The sequence below is a fragment of the Osmerus eperlanus genome, chromosome 2, assembly GCF_963692335.1.
Source record: "Osmerus eperlanus chromosome 2, fOsmEpe2.1, whole genome shotgun sequence".
Classification (NCBI taxonomy): domain Eukaryota; kingdom Metazoa; phylum Chordata; class Actinopteri; order Osmeriformes; family Osmeridae; genus Osmerus; species Osmerus eperlanus.
Genome location: NC_085019.1, coordinates 20289333 through 20308922, shown reverse-complemented (window position 1 = coordinate 20308922; position 19590 = coordinate 20289333). Strand labels below are relative to the sequence as shown.

General features: G+C 46.0%; 1 protein-coding gene across 2 annotated transcripts; it reads left to right on the top strand.

The window, feature by feature from the left end:
- The first annotated feature begins 5042 nt into the window (after positions 1 to 5042).
- Positions 5043 to 17994, top strand: cdc42ep1b (CDC42 effector protein (Rho GTPase binding) 1b). Of its 2 annotated transcripts, none has more exons than XM_062479716.1 (3): positions 5043 to 5225; positions 10188 to 12974; positions 16174 to 17994. In XM_062479716.1, exons 2-3 carry the CDS (start codon positions 12521 to 12523, stop codon positions 16833 to 16835), a joined length of 1116 nt encoding a protein of 371 aa, XP_062335700.1. In that variant the 5' UTR covers positions 5043 to 5225; positions 10188 to 12520; the 3' UTR covers positions 16836 to 17994. The 2 variants fall into 2 exon arrangements, with proteins under 2 accessions (XP_062335700.1, XP_062335707.1); XM_062479723.1 differs by lacking the exon at positions 5043 to 5225 and adding an exon at positions 5991 to 6364.
- The last annotated feature ends 1596 nt before the right edge of the window (positions 17995 to 19590 follow it).

Here is a 19590-nt window from a genome sequence, read left to right as displayed (position 1 = left end):
TACACACCACACCGCCTCCCCCGCCCCACGATACACGCCACACCGCCTCCCCCGCCCTGTGATACACGCCACACGCCACACCGCCTCCCCCGCCCCGTGATACACGCCACACCGCCTCCCCCGCCCCGTGATACACGCCACACCGCCTCCCCCGCCCCGTGATACACGCCACACAGCCTCCCCCGCCCCGTGATACACGCCACACCGCCTCCCCCGCCCCGTGATACACACCACACCGCCTCCCCCGCCCCGTGATACACACCACACCGCCTCCCCCGCCCCACGATACACACCACACCGCCTCCCCCGCCCCACGATACACACCACACCGCCTCCCCCGCCCCGTGATACACACCACACCGCCTCCCCAGACCAACAATTACATAAATATTTACTTTAATGGGGGAAAATGACACGCAGAGAATGGCAAGAGGGGAGAGACATAAATCAACTGTTTGCGTCCTACAAACGGCAGTTTTTCCATGTCCACCTTGCACAGGGGTTCACAATGACTGTAAATTGTTGCTGTTAACTTACTTTTGTTGCTACTAAAAATACCTTGAAAAGGGTTGTAGAGATTGAGAAAGGGTACTGTGCGTAAAGTGTGAACAGACACCCACAGCGCCCCGGCCCCTCTGCTGGTGTTGGCTCATGCAGCCTTCTGCTGCACATTCCTGCTGTTATTTAGTTTGGCCTGCTGAGGGCATGGTCAATGCAAATGCCACTAGAAGCTATTTTCATAGCGGCAAACACACAACAGTAATTCATCCTGACTGAGGGATGTGGTTGTGGGGGTTTAGATTCATGACTAGTGGTCAGCCCTTAGGATTGATAGGTTCTCACAAAGCCTAGATTCAGCACTATTATCCAGCGCTGTGACCTGATGGATGTTAGATGGAGTAATGACATTGCAGTAGCTTTGTGTTCACGTTTTTATCTTTTTTGTGTGTGCGTTTCCAATCTTGAGTGAGATTGAGTGTCCAATGGTCACAGTCTCACAACATGTTAGGGAGACCAGGGAGTCAGTCAGAAGTAACTGCTCAGCTACATTTAGGAAAACCGCTTTTGGAAAATCATAATTTTCAGTCAGAGCAGCAGATAAATGGAACTCAATTGCCACCCATATCAGAGAATGCACAAGTTTCAGTATTTTTAAAACAACACTTAACACATGGCTCAGTTGGCCTGCAGTTGTCTTGTGCATGGCCCCTGTTAAATAACCTGAGAAACCAAACTAACTGAAGGATCTTTCTGGCCCTTGGCGATGGTATGGGTTGGAAAGCATGCAAGAGTTAAAGGGTTCTTGGCATACTGTACAAACTGTGTGAAAGTCATTTCCTGAAGAGAAATTCTTTTTCTGTATGAGAGACTTCTCATCCTGTTTTACTAGCCCTCCTTCCTCTTCTCCTCCCACTCTTCTCCTCCTCTCATGCACACCCCCCTCCTTCCCTTTTCATCTACCGCTCCCCACCATCCCTCAGTGGATTCTTTTAATCGATGTCTCTTCATCGTTCTTGAGACCGTCATCTTTTGCTTTCTTCCATCTCATCTCTCATCTGTGGCTATGTGGTATTTTTTCACGACTGGTACCCCTCTGTGTCCAGGTGGTACCTAGGTGGCATACTTACTGGTTTTCCTTTGATTTGAAATCCCCTTCTTGTCTCTCTGTCCAGTATGGTTCATTGTTTGGCTCCCTCTTTCTGTATCGTCTCCTCCACACACATCAGCATAAACACACAAATACTGACCTGGCCCTGTTTTGTATCCTCCAGGCCCATCTGAGAGAGCCAATCTTCTCAGAAGAACATCCACGTCAGACTGGGGTCATTAAAGCCTCTTTGTGATGGACAGACATACTCAGCCCTGTGTACATTCCCATCTGTGGGTGTGTGGGTGTTTGGGTTTGCAGTAGAATCCTGCAATAATAAGCACTTGTGATTGTTCCCAGGCCAGAGTGTGTGCGAGTGTGTGTGTGTGTGTGTGTGTGTGTTTGTGTGTGAAACAGAGAAAAAAGAGTGACAGCATGCATGCTTTCATTCAGTGTTTGTTACTGTTTGTGTGTCCTGTCAGCCTGTGTGTGTGTGTGTGTGTGTGTGTGAAGAGCTTCCCAGCGTGTGGATGACAGATCCCATTCTGAACCCTGGTGCTTCTGGTGTGAGGAGGGCCTGCAGTTCCCAGGCTGTCTCTGCCGTCTCGGGACCAGGGTGTCAGATGATAGCCCTCTTAGCTCATTTGTCACCCGCCATCTCTTCCCATCCTTCTGGATCCACATTTAAACACGTGAAGGCTCACAGCTGAAATGTGACAGACATTTTTTCATCCGTTGCCAGGTTCTTAGTCCTGTTCGTTACAATGTCTTGTTTCATGCATTCCAAAAACACGTCACCACAGATTGTCCTGTAAGTAACAGACACATGCCCATGTGCACACAGAAACATATACAGACATACAGACACACATTAACAAACTCCCTCTCTCCTTTCCAGGCTCATTCCAAAAGTCGTAAACCAACCCTTAAAAAAGAAGAGTCTAAAAGCATGTGATCTTTTAAGTGCTCCCAAAGCAGCCATCAGTATTCTCCCATTCCCTCTATCACCTCTTCATCTTACACAGGAAACGACACATTGATCCCTATCACTTTATTGAGCATGGCATCCTAGTCCAAACAGCTTTTGTGTGTGGATGTACATGCAAGTGTGCGTGCGTGTGTGCCAACTGAGCATGGAGAACACCCTTCATTAGTACCCAGTCACCACGCTCTGAGGATAAACCAATGGGCCTCAACATCACAAAGTGTCAACATCAGAGCGAACAGAAGGAGCAGACAGATGAGTGGAAAATGACTAAACAAGGAGAGGGAAAGAGAGAGACTCTGAGAGAGACTTTTATTGTTGCTCCGGCTTAGAAATGTAATTTTTCCATCAATGGCACTGAAATCAAAATGGCTACCAGACTATCACACGAAACGAGCAGAGACTCTCGTCCCAATGGCGGTTCGTTAGTTGTTTCGCGTTGTGTGCAGTGACCTGTGGTCGTTGGTGGCGGTCTTTAAGTGGTTGATTGGATTGGTCTGCTGCCTGCTTTATGACTGAAGTGGATCATGGGAGCCCTGAGCCCATTTTGCCTGAGGATCAGGGAGGATCTGCAGACCATGGAGACGATGCACAAGATCTCTCTCACCTCACTCGCAATCCAATCTGCTGCGAGACAGGGCTAGACAGAGCTTACCAGAAGCTCTCGGTTGTGTTTGTTGAGATTGTTTTGAACCTAAGATCGACCTGTTCAACAGGTCTCAGAGAAAAGACCTTCCTTCTCTCTCGCTTCCTCTCTCTCTCTCCCGCTCTTTCACTCTCTCTCACCCCCCTCTCTCTCTTTCTTTTCTCTCTCCCTCGCTCTCTCTCGCCTTCTTTCTCTTGGAGAACTCCAGTCAGCCTGTGTAGGGTCTTCCACAGTCTTCCACTATAATCCTGCACAGAGAAGCCTAGATCATGATGGTCGGTGAAAACAATGTTGGAGTGTAATATCACATTACCATGACAACACATTCATCTGGACTTTGGGAGGGGTTTGAGGTTAGAGGGTGCGCCTGCGGTTTCACTTACCCCCACCCCAGGAAGGCCTGGCAGCTGCAGGGGAGAAGGAGAAATGGAAGGAGCAGGGAGGGGAGGCGAAATGGATGGATGGATGAATGGATATAGGGAGGGTGGAATGGAAAGAACACAGAAATTCAGAAAACCTAATGTTGAAGCTGAGGTGAAGGGGGGAGACTTAAATACAGTTGGCTGGGATGTCAGTGCACAGTGGAACAGTCTCCCGAGGAGGAGAACAGCAGATGTAGGAAGAGAGGTTCGGAGAGTGGAGGAGGAGGAAGAGGTTAGGAGAGGTGGGAAGAGGAGGGAGAGGTTAGGAGAGGTGGACGAGGAAGGAGAGAGGGGGGCAGGGGGTGCAGGGGAGGGATGTGACGGATGGCAGGGCCAGTGAGTCACCCACTATGAGAACTGCCAGCTCCTGTTGTCAGCAGCTGCAGAGCATCAGTCTCTCTGCCTCTGAATAGTAAGAGAGAGAGAGAGAGAGAGAGTGTGTGTGTGTGTGAGAGAGAGAGAGAGAGAGAGAGAGAGAGAGAGAGAGAGAGAGAGAGAGTGAGTCACCTTGATCTTGGTCCCTGTTGCATTCCGTTTTAAAAGTGTTTCCAGTTTAAGACTGTTTCTCTGCACACTTTATCTATTCATTTCAGTGCAGAAGCTTAGTGTATAGTATATATCTGCCTATCTTTAGCTCTTTGGAATGTATTCTAAGTCAGTCTATAGATCTGTAAATGCTTCACAGTGACCCTCTGGCCTTCCCACAGCTGATTGGCTGGTTGTTCTCTGGACTTAAAGACAGGCTGCAGGCAGGGGTCAGCAGGGGTCAAGGAGTTTCACCAGATTAGACCAATCACTAACCACTTTGGAATTTGGAAACTATTTGCTGGCACATCAAGGCTTTGTAGGAAGGACTGTTAGTGTGGAGCATTCCTGCTGGGGTTGTATCCTGTCAGTGTTCAGTCAGTCCACAACACTGCAGCCCTCTCATACCACTGCTTCACCCCCCTCTTACTCTCTAGTCTAGCCAGTATTCTGATGTAAATTAATTTCAATTGGTTGCATATGGGCAAGCAAATATGGGCATATTTTCACATTAGGCCTATTTCACATATTTCAAAAAGATTTCAAGATTTCAAAAATATTAAACAAACTGTAACATCCAAATACATGATTTCTGCACCTGCCACATACAAATTGTCCCAAAACAAAACTTTCCTGCGTGCACGCAGGTTCTTTTACGTCTGTTGTGGCTTAATCAGTGTCTTAAGTAGTTGAGCTGGGTAAATGAGCTGAAGGTAAGCACCGCGAAACGTGTGGAGCATTTGGTTCATAACTCTGCTGACAAATACAATTTTCAGAGTTTTCACATTGCCTCATGCCAAGTCTCTACCCCGCCCCGTCGTTCATATCCTGCAAATTTGTTGAAGGCGTCGTTTCCCTTTGCTGAGTTGTCGCTTAGTTCGTCCTACTGCGGCGCCGTCCCATCAGCACCTCCCTAATCTCCATCTTCCCGCGAAACAATTCGCAGGCGCAGCACAGTACCGCTGCACTTTGGATTTCATGTGAAACTATCTTAACATCTCTCATGAGGTGGAGATGGAAATAGCTTTTTCACATCTTCTTGCAAGTATAACGTCGGAGGTGAGTTTGATCAATTTGAAAATATCCACGTGGATTTACTGATTAGTAGTGTTTAAATACGCATGGAAACGTGTGCCTAACAGTTATTTTCCGTTGGGAATGTTAAATCTAGTTGAATGAAGCCATGTTTGCACAGTATTTGTTCCTTCGGTCTGATGGTTCACTGTGCGTCTATAGCGCATTGGATAGATCTGTGCGTAAAAGGAGAACCTTTCGGGGAGATGACGGCCTCAAATGCAAAGTAAAATGTGTCATTAGTATACATTTATCTAGGATCGTTTAAGAACATGGGTAGTTAATATATTATTGTTAATTAGAAGAGTTTGAAAATAACTGAATTGAGTTATTCGAATATAGAGTGTATGTGTAGTGTGTGCGTTTGTTTGAAAGAGTAAAGTGGGAGACAGACTGTGTTTCTATTCTGTGTCCTAAACATGCACACAGTAATGCCAGAAATATGAAATTCAATCTCCGCGGGAGAATATCTATACTGCAGCTTGGCTTGTGACTTGATGTTTTCTTTCTCTTTACCCCCTATTTTGCTTTCTGCTTTCATAAATTCTCAGCATCCCCTGGTGCATTCTTCAGAGAGCCTAAAACCGCTCCACATACTCTGGCTGCATGTTCATGTTAAATACATTTAAAATCAGTGTTAAATTACACAATAAGACGAAAATATTCAACCCTGATAAGAGTCCTTTGGGCTTGTGTCTTCCTTGGGGATATATATGCAAGGGGAGGGCTGACCAGATAGTCCCCAGCTTATTTAGAAATCACTGTCCTCTCTGATAACAGAATGCAGCTCTGGAATTATAAACAGTCATTAAGAATGTCCTTCTACTTGTGATATGTAGCCAATGGGGACTGAATCCCATTCCAGAGGACTACCAGACAGGGTTTTTTCATTGTGAGGCATTGCAAGATTCTAAATCGCCTTACATACATTTCTAAAACGTGAATCCGACTTACTCAGCATGCCACTTTAAATGACAAAACAGACTCACAAAATGAGCAGATCTCAATCCCAAAGGAGAAGCCATGAAACCCAGAACTTGATGGGAACTTTGGAATGGATTGGTTCCTGTGGTTTTCCAATATAACTGCAGAACAACTGTTCTGGAGGCCAGCCAGTGTCTCAGGTCAGTAGTTTGAGTTCATTCATGTCTGCTGCAGGCCAGTTTATACTGATGGTAATCTTAGTGTAGTATGGAGGGAAAACGCTATCACATACAGCAACAACCTGATTTAACCTTTACGGTATGCTTACTGTTACAAGGAGTTCAGGGAACGCTGTGGTTAGATGATTTGTAAACTGGTCTTTTGTGGTCTTGAAGTGGTCTTGAAGTGTAGGGGGGAGTTTAGTAATTTGACGGGGAGTCAGGTGGCGGAGCGGTGAGGGAATCGGGCTAGTAATCCGAAGGTTGCCAGTTCGATTCCCGGTCATGCCAACTGACGTTGTGTCCTTGGGCAAGGCACTTCACCCTACTTGCCTCGGGGGAATGTCCCTGTACTTACTGTAAGTCGCTCTGGATAAGAGCGTCTGCTAAATGACTAAATGTAAATGTTTGAAATGGCGCATTCTGTTGTAGCTGTCCATTGATGTATGCTTGATGGCAGTTTGGAGAACTGACTCTTCCCTCTTTCTGTCTTTGTTTGGGTCAGCTGGTGTTCTGTTTAAAACCTTCTGTTTGCTCTCCTGCTGTTCAGCTTTATGGATCCTTGGGTGTGTTGACAGAAGTACACTAAACACAAACAGTTCCAAACCTAGTACCAGGGGAGACACAGAGAGTAAGAGGGAGATGAGGGCGGGGGAAAGGGGCAAGAGAGAGGGAGAAGGTGTGTGTGTGTGTGTAAGGGGAGGGGGGGTGCTTGAGAAATAAATAGACATGCTGAAGATTGATAGTATTGTAGGTACTTGCTGTGCTGCAAGATGTTTTCCTTGAAAATAAAATCCCCTTGCCTAAAGTCATTGAACTGGTACAGCAGGCAAAGCAGAAATGAACTCTTGTCTTGAATGTTTACACGTCTTATCTTGAATGTTAGTCCACTTTGGTTCATTAGCCATCTTGAGACTAGAATGAGAGAGGCCATGGGAGAGAGGGTGGACGGGGGAAGCACATTAAGAATGACATTCTGAAGAGCATAGCAATCATATGGACTGAATCACCGTGGTCATTGAATGAGTCGCAGACACACACACAAACACACACACACAAACAGACACACACACCACACTAAGGGACCTGACAGGACCTTCTCCAGCCGGCCACGTTGCAGCAGTAGTTTCTTGCCTGTGAGTTTAGCTAGATGTAGTATTTGGCCCGATGCTTTGGGTGTACTGTACCAGGCCACAGCTTGGTGGTGCAGTACTGTTAAAAGACCATGGTGCTCCGGTCCAGCGGAGGCCAGCCTCAGGGCTGACCCACTGTGGCAGCACATGTCCATGACAAGCCCAGCCCACTTCTGCAATTAGTGGTTCTGTGGTACCAGATGTTCAACGAGAACAGTGAACTCACTCACTAGGAGGCTACTTACTTCCCAGACCCAGGGAAGAGAAATGAGATGAGATATGCTGTCGAACATGTGGGTGAGAACGAGAGGCTTGAGTGGGGAGAGAGAGCCGAGTAGAGAGCGAAAGAAGAAAACCAAACACAATGTCTTTCCAATCAGACTTACAATCTTTATGTGACTGTGATAATGCAGTCCATTTTTACTGTTGATTGTTTTTTCTACAGGTACACTCTTGCACTCTTGTGGGGAGTTTCATGTTGTTCAATTGTAACTTGTTTAACTGCATGCTCTTATGGTTCTTCCCTTTGGCACTTATTTGGTTTTCCACCATGTATGCTTCATGTTTTGGCTGCTCGCAATGTTTGGGGCTATCTCATTGTTATGATCAGTGACCTATGCTCTTTTGTAAAGCTCTCTCTTGGAAGTCGCTTTGGATAAAAGCGTCTGCTAAATGCATAAATGTAAATAATGGAGGACGACTGGCTGCTCCCCTCTAGACACACTGTTCCCCTTCCTCTTACTCTGGCCCTTCCTGTCACTCCCCGTCTCCACCTTCATCCCCCTTTCCACCTCCTTGTCTCCCCCAAAGTCTCCATAATCTCCCACCCAATCTTCCTCACCTCCCACCCCCGTCTCCCCTCTCTCTGCTGACCACCCCTTTGACTTTCCTACTCTCAATCTTCCCTCCTCTTCCAGTCCCCTCACGGTGCCTCCCCCACGCCCCCTCCTGCTGTTTAGATGTAATCAGACATGCTGCTCTCTCTCCTGCCTCACAGCACCAGCTGCCTGTTTACGGATGTTAGCAGGTACTATTAAGAGATAAAGACCATGTTTAGCAGAGCCGCGTGCCTCTGCGGGAGTCCATAAGCAGGCCTGTTAAAGTGTATAAAGAGCCCGGAGAGAGGATTCCTGCTCTGCGGTACATGGCAAGCCTTTATGTACCCTGTTGAGATGAAGGAATAAGAGTTGCACACTGGGAGAAAAGGGGGAATCAATATATAAACGGAGAGAGAGGTTTTTGGAAAGGCAGGTGAAATGGGTTTCCATTCCGTGTTTAATGGCTGTGATGGAAGACAGTTGGCTCAGTGAGTTCAGATGAACTGTAGTTCCAGTAACCTTTTGTTAGTAGTGTTCCAGCCTACAGGAGCTCATCTCCGACACAGACACTGTCACGCTACTGTCCCCCTTGCCTAATCGCCTTCTGAATTGAATTGCAGCTAATCGTTAATGAGCTGAGGGATCAGCACACAGGCGCCGGACAGCAAACAAAAACCCCTCCTTCCTCCCCTCTTCCCTCCTCACTTCCTTCCTCCCTTCCTCCCCTCCTCCCTTCCTCCCTTCCTCCCTCCTTCCATCCTCCCCTCCTCCCTCCTCACTCCCCTCCTCCCTTCTCCCTCCTTCCATCCTCCCTTCCTCCCGTCCTCCCTCCTCCTGTTCCACCTTTTTCTTCAGCCCACTCTTCTGCTATCCCTCCCCCTCCACACTTCCTCAACTCCCTTATTTCACATTTTTCACCCTATGCCATCCTATTACATTCTGCCATCCTCTGTCTTCGTTTCACTAACCATCCTTACTTCCTGTCCCATCCCTGCGTCCCGTCCTTCCATCCCATCCCTTTATTCCTCTGTCTCAAACCTGTTGCTGTAATGTGGGTTGGGGTAACAATGTGGCCTTGCGACATTTGCCTAAATTGGGATTCATTATAATTATCCTGTGGAGCGCACAGGGTACAAGAGGCAGCTACCCAGAACCAGGGCGGGGAGAGGAGCAGGGTGGGGGTGTGGGTGGTGGGGGGGAGACGCAAAATGTGTGTGACCGGGAAGCCTCCCCATGCAACAGGAAAAGGGGGATAACTCGGCCGGTCAGTCACTCTGACAGCCAGTGACACTAATCTTCTGAGCACTGACACTGAGCAGCAGCCAGGCCAGGCCATGTTGGGCTTAGCTGCAGGTGCTCACTGCCTATACAGACAGGAAGACACGGGGAGGGAGGCGGGCAGCCGAGGACATTGATAAACCTGCCCCAGCAGTAACTGGAGAAACGAGTGATGTGAGAAGCTGTTGATGGTGAACTGAGAGAAGTAACGACCAAAGAGAGAAGGGAGGTTTTGTCCGCATCGTCAGTTAAGGGATGTGTGACAAATCAGGCTGTTAAAACTTGTTGGAATGGAGCAAATCCATACAAGACTGGCACTGACAAAGAAAGGCCCCCTGTAACTTGTGGTGATTTTTTATTGTGTTACCAGACTTCAGCTCACAAACAAAAGCAGCTGGCTGTTGCAACAGACCTCTCAGCCAAAGCAAGCCAAGTGTAAAAGCGAACATTCCCAAAATATGTCAATCTTGACGTCTAGCAGCCCGACACATTTATGTGACCCTGATCGTTACTGGTGCTTTGTGTGCAGCTGAGCGTGTAACTCTCTGTGTCTCCCTCTGTCCACCCCTCTCCCAGCTCCCTGACGTGATCTGACTGGAAAGCGGGGGACCCATCTTCCTGGATGTTCGGGCGCTAAGTGGATTGAAGACGGCAGAGAGCAAGGGATGAAGGAGGAGGGAAGACAGAAGGAGGGATTAGCAGCTAATCCAGCGTACGGCCAATCCCAGAGGAGCCTCTTTGCGCCCTAGTGAGGCGCAGACAAAACAGCCGCCTGGATTACGCCACTCTGCTTTATTGTCTTCTTAAGAAAAGCCTTTTTTTGGGGGGGGGGCGGTGTTTGTTTTCTCTGTCTCTGGGTGCCGGGTGTCCCTTGGAGGGGCTGTGTAGCCCAGGATCAGGAGCAGCAGGCCTGAGGAGAGGCGAGGGCAACGGCAGGACATCCCACACACGGATAAACGTCTTTAGCAGGAGGCGACAAAACCTAGAGTGGACCCCCTGCCCCGACAGCCTGCTACAAAGACAGAGAAGTGCAGACCTCTCTTTTGGATATCACTACTCTGTGTATGGGTGATACTTGATATGAAGGACTAACTCATATCAAGCAGCAGGTTGGAGATACCTTCTTTGTTGTTTGTCTGATGGACAGTAGATTACAGTGGCGCATGAGGTGAGATAAAGCAGCAAGATTACAAGGCAGTTTCCTGAGGGACTTATTTAAAAGGTCAATACTTTTTGTAACCAGAAACCTTGGTTGATTACCAGAAGGATCAGAGGGGTGACTTTGGCGATGCATGTGCTTCAGAAGGAGTTCAGAATGAGTATGTCTTTCTGTTTTACGGTGCTGCACTGAAGGTTGGATTCTGATGTCCAGACAGATAGCTCTGAAAGGCAGACCCCACACATCAGGAGGAATACAGCTGCTGATTGTAGGGCTGTGTGCTTCTTGACCCTGGTGGTGAGTAGTGAAACCACTAGGAGAGAATCAGGTGGGAATAAAAGGTGTTTTGAAAGCGAGTTAATCCAATTACTCTCGCTTTAACAAGTTATTTATAAACACCTCCCAGCAAGTATGTTAGACAGGCAGGTCACAGGGAGGCACATAGCTTAAACACTCAATATCTATCACTCACCTCAACTGATATCTACAGTACACTCTGCCAAGGCCTGCAGGAATTTTTACTAGGTTAGGAAAAAGCGGAAATATTTATTCTGGTTTTACGAGGATCTCGTAAACGCTCTGGAGAAGTGATTAGCGTCTAGACTGGTAGGACCTCTGTTAACTGTTTGTAAACATGAGCTTGGATGGTTGGTATAGATCCTGGGGTTACCTGGTGAGACAGCTGGTCTTCCAGTCTGCATAGAAAGACCCCCTTGTGTCCTGCATTCTTCCCGGCCTTTGAGTTGATTTTGAGAAGGAAGAAATACGCCTAAGAAATAAGCCTAAAAGCTTTCCGTAAAATGTTATTGCGGAAGGTTAAGTTATCTTTAGGTTACTAAAGAGGCAGGACACATTTAAGTGGGGTAGTTTGGTATGTTTTTTAGGACTGAGATTGTTTTAGCTGGAATTATTCACAGGTAGGAGAGCCTGCCAGCAGGGAAATGCATGATTGTGTTGTTGTTGCTCACAAGCAGAACGCCAATACAGGCTAACGACTAGGCTCCAATCCAAACCTTGAAGATAAAATCAAGCTGAATGACTTTTTCTTGAGGAATGTTTATATTTTCTCCTGTCTTTCCAGTCTCTGACACAGACTGGATGTATTCTCTAGGTCACTGAGTAGGGCTAAAAAGTATATAGTTTGAGGCTGAAAACTGGACATGTATTTCTGAACATTCACAAACCCAGATCTGAAAACAGCTCAGTGGATCCCCAGCTCTTGAACCACAGAGGCCCGCGGTCAGCAGTGCCGACCTTGGAATGTGTCATATCTCCTCTTTTTTCTCCTCACTCTGTTGTGAATGAGGACACAATCTTTGTAAAGTTGAGTGGTCATTCTGGAGAAAAACAAACAACTTGGAAAGAGAGAGAGAGAGAGAGAGAGAGAGAGAGAGAGAGAGAGAGAGAGAGAGAGAGAGAGAGAGAGAGAGAGAGAGAGAGAGTGGAATCCATTTTGAATATTGACTGACTTTACATCCTGCCATCCTTCACCACCAAAACGTGTGCAACATCCAGAAGGGGAACTGCAGCCCAACTCTGTATGAATGGTTGGCACTTGTCGTGTGGAGAATGGATTCTACACACATTCTCAGCACATAAAACAATCCAAGATCTGTATTCTCTGTCCTAGGAATCCCAGCCCTTTTAAAGTGACTTTTTATCCCCCAACGCTTTGTCAGTGGACCTTTCACTGGAAATCAAACCTGATTTGAATTGAAGGGAAATTGGGCTTATTATTGTTGAGGACAACATGAGTCTGGGCAAAATGCCAGGGATCAAGGGCCTGGTCTCTGGCTCTCAGGGGAAGCGTCGCTTTAAGAGCGACCTCTCAGTCGACATGATCAGCCCTCCTCTCGGCGACTTCCGTCACACCATGCATGTGGGCCGCGGCGGAGACGTGTTTGGAGACACCTCCTTCCTTAGCAACCATGGTGGCAACGGGGAGACGGGAGATCCCGATTCGCCCACCAGCGGCTCCAAGACCACCCGTTTCTTGTCGCGCACCTTGCGACACGTTCGCAAGACCCCAGCGCCACGTCCAAGAGGCGGTTCCCGTGACCTTTCACCCCCACCACCACCCGTCTCACCTATCATCAAAAACGCCATCTCGCTGCCCCAGCTGAATGTGGACTTTCCCAATGGCCGCCTGCAGAGGGTGCTGTTCCCCAGCTCCGCCAGCTCCCCGGGGGACTCCTGCTGCTATGGTAAGATATGCTGACTAACAGGGCCACGCAAGGGGTCAACGTACTGAAACAAATAATAGAATATAACATAATCAAAGTGTCTACTAGTGAAGCAGCTTTCAAGAAGACTCAATCAAGACAGAATCAAAGGCCGGCAGAGATCAAAAGGTTTCAAAAAGTGACAAAAAGTATTGTCACCCCCCCCCACACACACACACACAAAGTTCTAACCCTATATTTCAGAGCAGGTTAATGTAATAGTCTAATAGCTAATGTCATATTGCACATACTTTCGTCCCGTTTCCCCTAAAGCAATAAGGTTAGGCTACTTAAAGAGACCTTCCACTCATAAAGTATTTGCTAAATGGCAAATGCTGCCAATTAATAATTGATGTAACAACCAGTGCTTGAAGTGGAGAAAAAAAGGTGCCGGTACTCTCTTGCATTGGCAAATCATTATGAAATTTGAGATTTCTACAGTGAAAAACAAAACTTGGAGATATTGCTGGTACAACAACAAATTATTGTTAGCCTATTTATTAACAACATAAATGCATAGCCTCGGGAACATATTTTATCAGGGGGGTGGCTTAATGTTCCGGGGCGGCAGGGACGGACTGGGAGTAAAAATAGGCCCTGGACTTTTATCCAGACCAGCCCACCAGAACCGGCCCCCGTATAGCCACCAGCTGCCTGTAATGCATGCAGTCTGTTTGATGTGATGCTAGTTCAGGAGTTTGATACTTAAAGGCCAACTTTTTTGGCCTTTATTTGAGCGCAAAATAGTTTTTTGAGCATTGTGTAACATAAAAATAAAAAATTGCCGTTTTTTGGGGGGGTAAAACCTTGTCTAGTGAAAGTTATGTATTTTTTTCTCTTTATTTTTCAGCCCCACCCTTACGTTTCTTATCCTGGTTTTCCATCGTTATTCTTCTACCGGTGTATCCGATGGCCAGTCCGCTACTGCGGGGCTATTCCGCGGTGGTGGATTTTAAAGTCATATCATTTTAAATTATTGTGCTGTCAGGGGGTGCTGCAGCACCCTCAGCACCCCTAGTTCCCGCAGCCATACATAAATGTATTTATTTATTTAAACAAGTTTGAAGCTCATCGTAGCCTACCCGATGTTTCTGGTTGGACATGGACCTCTGTTGACGTGTCTGGCTCTGGCACACGCGTTCTTTTAGTGCCTTTCTGAAGACAGGCTAACATAATTACTTACAAACGAAAGTCGTTTAGTTTCTAGGTTTGAAAGCAGCAGTGAAAAATCTGTTTTACTCAGGCATCAGCTGATGCTGTCCAGATAACTTTTTCGAATCTAGCGTACCGGCACGCAAGAAAAGGTGCCGGTACGCAAGAAAAGGTGCCGGTACGCTTAAGAGTAAACTGTAGAGGTGCCGGTACTGCGTACCGGTGAGTACCGGCCCATGGAGCACTGGTAACAACGTATTGTAAATGGTCAGTAGCCTATCGATTAAGGTACTCGAAAGCATGTACACTGTCTGCTTCATTTGAGGTTGATAGGCATTCTGTAGCAAATAATAACAATAAACCCACTATTTATTAATTAAAACTACTTCAGCATAATAATGCACTTAAAATACAAACGTGAGCAAAGGCAGCAATCGCTATCGAATCAACAGACATGTGCAATTTAGCTAGCCCGGGGAAGAATACAAACAACGAAAATCACCAGTTAACTTAATTTAAATTAGCAAGAACTATAGACTAATACAATAACAGGCTTAAATGAACTGACAACATAAGTTATACGACTTACAGTTCTCAAGGACGCACACACGCAATCTCAACTGCGGTGTGAAGCGCGTGTCCATGCTATTCTCCGACATGCACTCTAACAATCACTGCTGATAGACGGCCTACAATTTTGTACAGCCCTATTATACAGTGGCGGCAGAAATTTAGCCGTGGCGGGCCGCAAAATCAACATAGAGGAAACACTGTGCGTTCATGTGTAAAAGAACCACGCTCCAAAACCAACTGAGAAGCTGTGTGTACCTACCCATGTTAACTCAACATGTAGATATGCAGACCTCCTGGTTCACTAGTCGTTCAATGTTGTTCTAAACTGATAACATATCAGTCATTTACACCAGTCAGTGATGATAGATAATGCTTTTGTTTCAGCTACAGTATGGAAACCATTGGATCATGTACATTCAGAGATTAAGCTTCCTTGATCACCATTATTTATCTTTAATTTAAATCTGAATTGTGACTGCCTGAACCCCGCTCCCCAGCCCACCATTAATCCACACAGTCCACAAACCTTTTACCTCATCCCTTTAAGACATCTGACAGACTATCTTTTCGTGAGTCATCTGGAATCACCTAGGTGACACCTGTGGAAAGTTAAAGCTAAACACAAACACACACAGCTGGTGGGCGGAGAGAAACCGAGAGGGCATTTCCTGTCATCCCTGGTGTATGTGCTGCTTGGCTGCACCACATAAACACCCCATTCATTATACCCTCTCCAATCACTGCTTATACAAAAACTGTGCGTGTGTGTTAGAAGAGGAGGTCCATAGCACAGTACAGCATGTGGGACGTCTGGAATTTCCCCAGTCTCCGGCCACGTTACCCAACATACAAGGAATTTACCCAAGCACAAAGCACCAAGAAAAGTTACATAGAGTCAGTCCGTGTACTGTTCAACATGATCTTCATCTACCTGACATAGCAGATTCATAGTTCATATTTATAATCATGTTACATTTTCCTGTTTCTCCAGTCATTATCCGCTCTTTATTTCACATTGATATCTCCATGACTCTCTCCCATCTCCACTTCCAGTCATTCTCTCTTCTATGGCTCTCTAGCTAGCAGTGGCCCTTAACTGCTCACTCGGCAAAAAACTGAGCCCCCCCCCCCCCCCCCCTCCAGGGAGCATTCAGAGACAGTGAAGTCATGGCACTGTGGAATGTGTGTGGGTTGGGCTGGGGCCCCAACTACCGAACACCTTCAGTGAGGCTGCTTAGTTGTGTACTGCCACCTTCTGGCCAAGGCATCAAACTGCAAGGAGGGCATGATTGGTCTGCTCTTAGATTGTTTTTATCGCTGGGAATTCAGTGGCTTTTAAATGTATTGTACACATTATCAACCTTGTTTCATGAGGTAGACTTTTATCAGAGTAATCACAATGATGAACATGCCCCCCTCCCCGGTCTATGCCCCCTCCCTCTCTCCTTGTCTGCAGGTCTGCAGTCCGGTTTCGTCACGCTCCCCCGTCTCTCCCGCCTGGACAGACAGCTGGACGACGGAGACAACCGCCGTGGCTCCCTCACGGAAAACGGGGACTTCTTGATGACGCGCTCCGACTCCTTCACCTCCTTCACCTCCTTCACCGTCGACCTGGGCCCCTCCCTCATGAGCGAGGTGCTGGGCTTGATTGACAGTCCCAGCGGCCTGCAGATGACCAGTAACAGTTGGCTGCAGGAGGACAAAGAGGAGGAAGAAGAGGAGGAGGAGCAGAGCTCGGTGTTTGAGCTGGCGGTGGAGAGCCCCACACTGAGTTCCCCCAACCCCTCCATGGGGAGCACGCCGGTCAGGGCGCACCCCAACCACAGGGGGCGCTCATGCAGCTCAGAGTGGACGGAGCACGAGGTGGACGACGGGTCTCTCAAGACGCCAGACGCGTCCATGGGGTCGCCGGTACGGGCGGAGCCCACCATGGAGGCAGAGAGGTTCCAGAGGGCGGCGGACGTGCTGGCGCGTCACTATGGGGGCGGGTCCTTCTCCAGGGGGAGGAGTCCCAGTGAGGAGGGCTGCGGGTCTGATTCAACGTCCTCTGCGTCTTCACTGCACGGCCACAAGGCTCCGTACGCCTTCCCTGATGAGGAGGAGGAGATTAAAGTATAAATGTCAATGTTATATGTTTAACAGCAGTAAGGAAACCTTTCACTTTTGTATTCAAACTACAAGAAGACTGTTGAACCTTGACACATTTTATAACAATGGTGAAGAAGTCTACTTTTTTATTATTAATTATGATTTTTTTTTTTTGGTGATCTGCATAACTGTTTTATTACCCCAAATACCATCAAAAAACAGGCTGACCTTGAATCCTCAAATCCTAATGGATGTGGAAAACCTTGTTGCACAAGAATAACATTTTGAGAAGTGTTTCTAAAGTAAGAACCACGCAAAGTGGGCTAGCCCAGACCAACATGACACAAAATTGACAAAATCTATATAAATGTATTGTAAAATGACAATAAACTAACCCCATTAATAATCTGAATTTTTTAAATATTTTTTTACCAACATTGCAGACTCTCATATGAAGAATAAAGTTGAAGGAAGAATATGAAGGAAGAATATTGTGCATGAAGTATGTGAAGGAAGAATATTGTTATGTAAATGTAAAAAAAATCCCTATCTCTTCGACAAGGAATTAAAAGGGAAGTCAATGTATCTGAAGCAAAATTGTAAAAACGTCAAAAGACAACATAGAACGATGTAGTAGCTGTTCTTTAGATTTTAATTTAAGTAGACCTGACAGTACACTTGTGATTTTTCATTTTGAGTTCCTGGACCACAACATCCAAGGTCAACGGTTCATACAGCTTCGTCTTCTCAACAAAAAAACATACCGTACATAGGGAAAGATGGTAAGGTTTACCCTGAACCATAATAAACCTGTACAGTACATTAACCTCTGTATACCCACCCATAGTTGTATAGGTATAATTCTGATAGGGATGGCCTCAAGCATAGGCTATATATATTTTTCAGTGTTACTATGTCCATTTGGATGTTATGTGGATTGAGTAGGTCTATGTATATATTCTATGTGGAAGCAGACATTGTTTTGTAAAGTTTGAATGTATCATAGGACTGTTGAAAGAAATCAAATCATTGTATATTAATGTTTTTAAACATATAGGACCACAAGTATACTGACCTGATGTCTATGTAACGTACACATGTGAATACTGTATGTGGAGCATTTACACATAATAGCAGTTGTATTCCCAACATAGCATACCCATTTAATTAAATAATGTTTTCATAAGAATGTATTTGTTAATACAATTTAAATCATAGATTTCCCATTATTTAGCAGACTTGGTTCAGGCCTAGAAAGAGGAGAATCTAATTGAGGGGTTCTTTGTGTCTGATTCTTTGCTTAAATTACAGAGACTAACCTGATGAGGTAACCTGGGGGGGGGGGGGTGCTGTGTTCAACATTTAATAGCCAATTCCCCAAATACGTCCACTATTGCAAACATTTATCATATTCCAAAGTTGTGTGATATTTGTGGTAGCCTTCAGAGCATTGCACAGCCACAGCTCCCAGGTAGGTCTACCTCATTAATGCAGGAGAGAACCCAAAAAGACATAAAAGATGCTGTGTACACACATTCAGTGCATAACAGCACACAACTGTACAGTACAAGTAAAATAATAACCAACATAATTATTACAAAATCAAATAGGAGGCTACCTGCACGAGTCTGAGAGGCACAATAACACGTGTCAGACTGCATGAGCACAGGGGAACATGTTTAGCATAGGCTACAATACAGTATATTTGCAACACCAATATTTTACTAATCTTTTGCAGACATAACAGCACGGTTTTACATTTCCACAGTTTGTATTATCATAACCACAGAAGGACAACATACCTTGCTAACACCGGAGGGGCAGGCAAGAGAGAACAATAGGAGGGTAGAGTAACACAGATGGAACAAACCAAAATAAACAAAACTTTTACAATGAAGTTTTTGCACACCAAAAACATTAGCTAGGCAGCTGTCATTAAATACAAAGCACACACTGAATTTGTGTTTTCATTGCCAAAATATCAACGTCACCTTTTGACCTGTCCTATTTGAACTGATGTGCAGTTTCGTGAATAATCTAGGGCAGTGGTTGTCAACCCTGGTCCTCAGGGACCCCATGTCCTCTATGTTTTTGATGTTTTCCTACCCATACATTTGAATCAGATGTGTTGGAGCAAGGAAACATCTAAAACATGCAGGGCAGGGGGTCCCTGAGGACCAGGGTTGAGAACCACTGATTTAGGGGAACAACATCCCACTGCTACACAGTGCCATGGAAGTTTTTCTCCAACTATTGAATTCAAACAAAGGTGAACCAGGAGTCAAAAAATTATAATCACAACATATGTCTTCATTATGCTTGCAAGCAGAGAGACTGGCTAACTCCTTCACAAAGTTTTGAGCACTCTTCCGTGACTCTTATAGGGGAGGATATGTGTGAGCACCTTTGGTGGCCTTGGACTGACATGAAACTTAGTTTTCATCAATAGGTTTCCAACAGTCAGGCCATATCTTACCCAATAACAGCCTTTAACCTCTCAGCAGATGGCCCAAGCACATTTGTACTAGACATGAGCAAAGGAAAACAGTCTACTTCAGTGTTCCCATTTCCACAGTGATGTTGAACATCATTATTCAAAACATTCTATCGATAATATTTCTATCACACCATACATAATTTGGAGCATTTGCAAGTAGTTGCAATAAGTTATTTTTGTAACATTGAGTATCAGCATCATTATAAAATGTTTTGAAATGCATGCTAATGTTTTGTCTGACAATAACAAGAGTTGAAATCTAAATTAATCATAGTTTAGGCTTAGATC

Coding starts and splice junctions, on each gene's coding strand:
- cdc42ep1b (XM_062479716.1), top strand. CDS start 12,521: ATGAGTCTGGGCAAAATGCCAGGGATCAAGGGCCTGGTCTCTGGCTCT. Junction 12,975..16,173: donor GGGGGACTCCTGCTGCTATG/GTAAGATATGCT, acceptor CCTTGTCTGCAG/GTCTGCAGTCCGGTTTCGTC.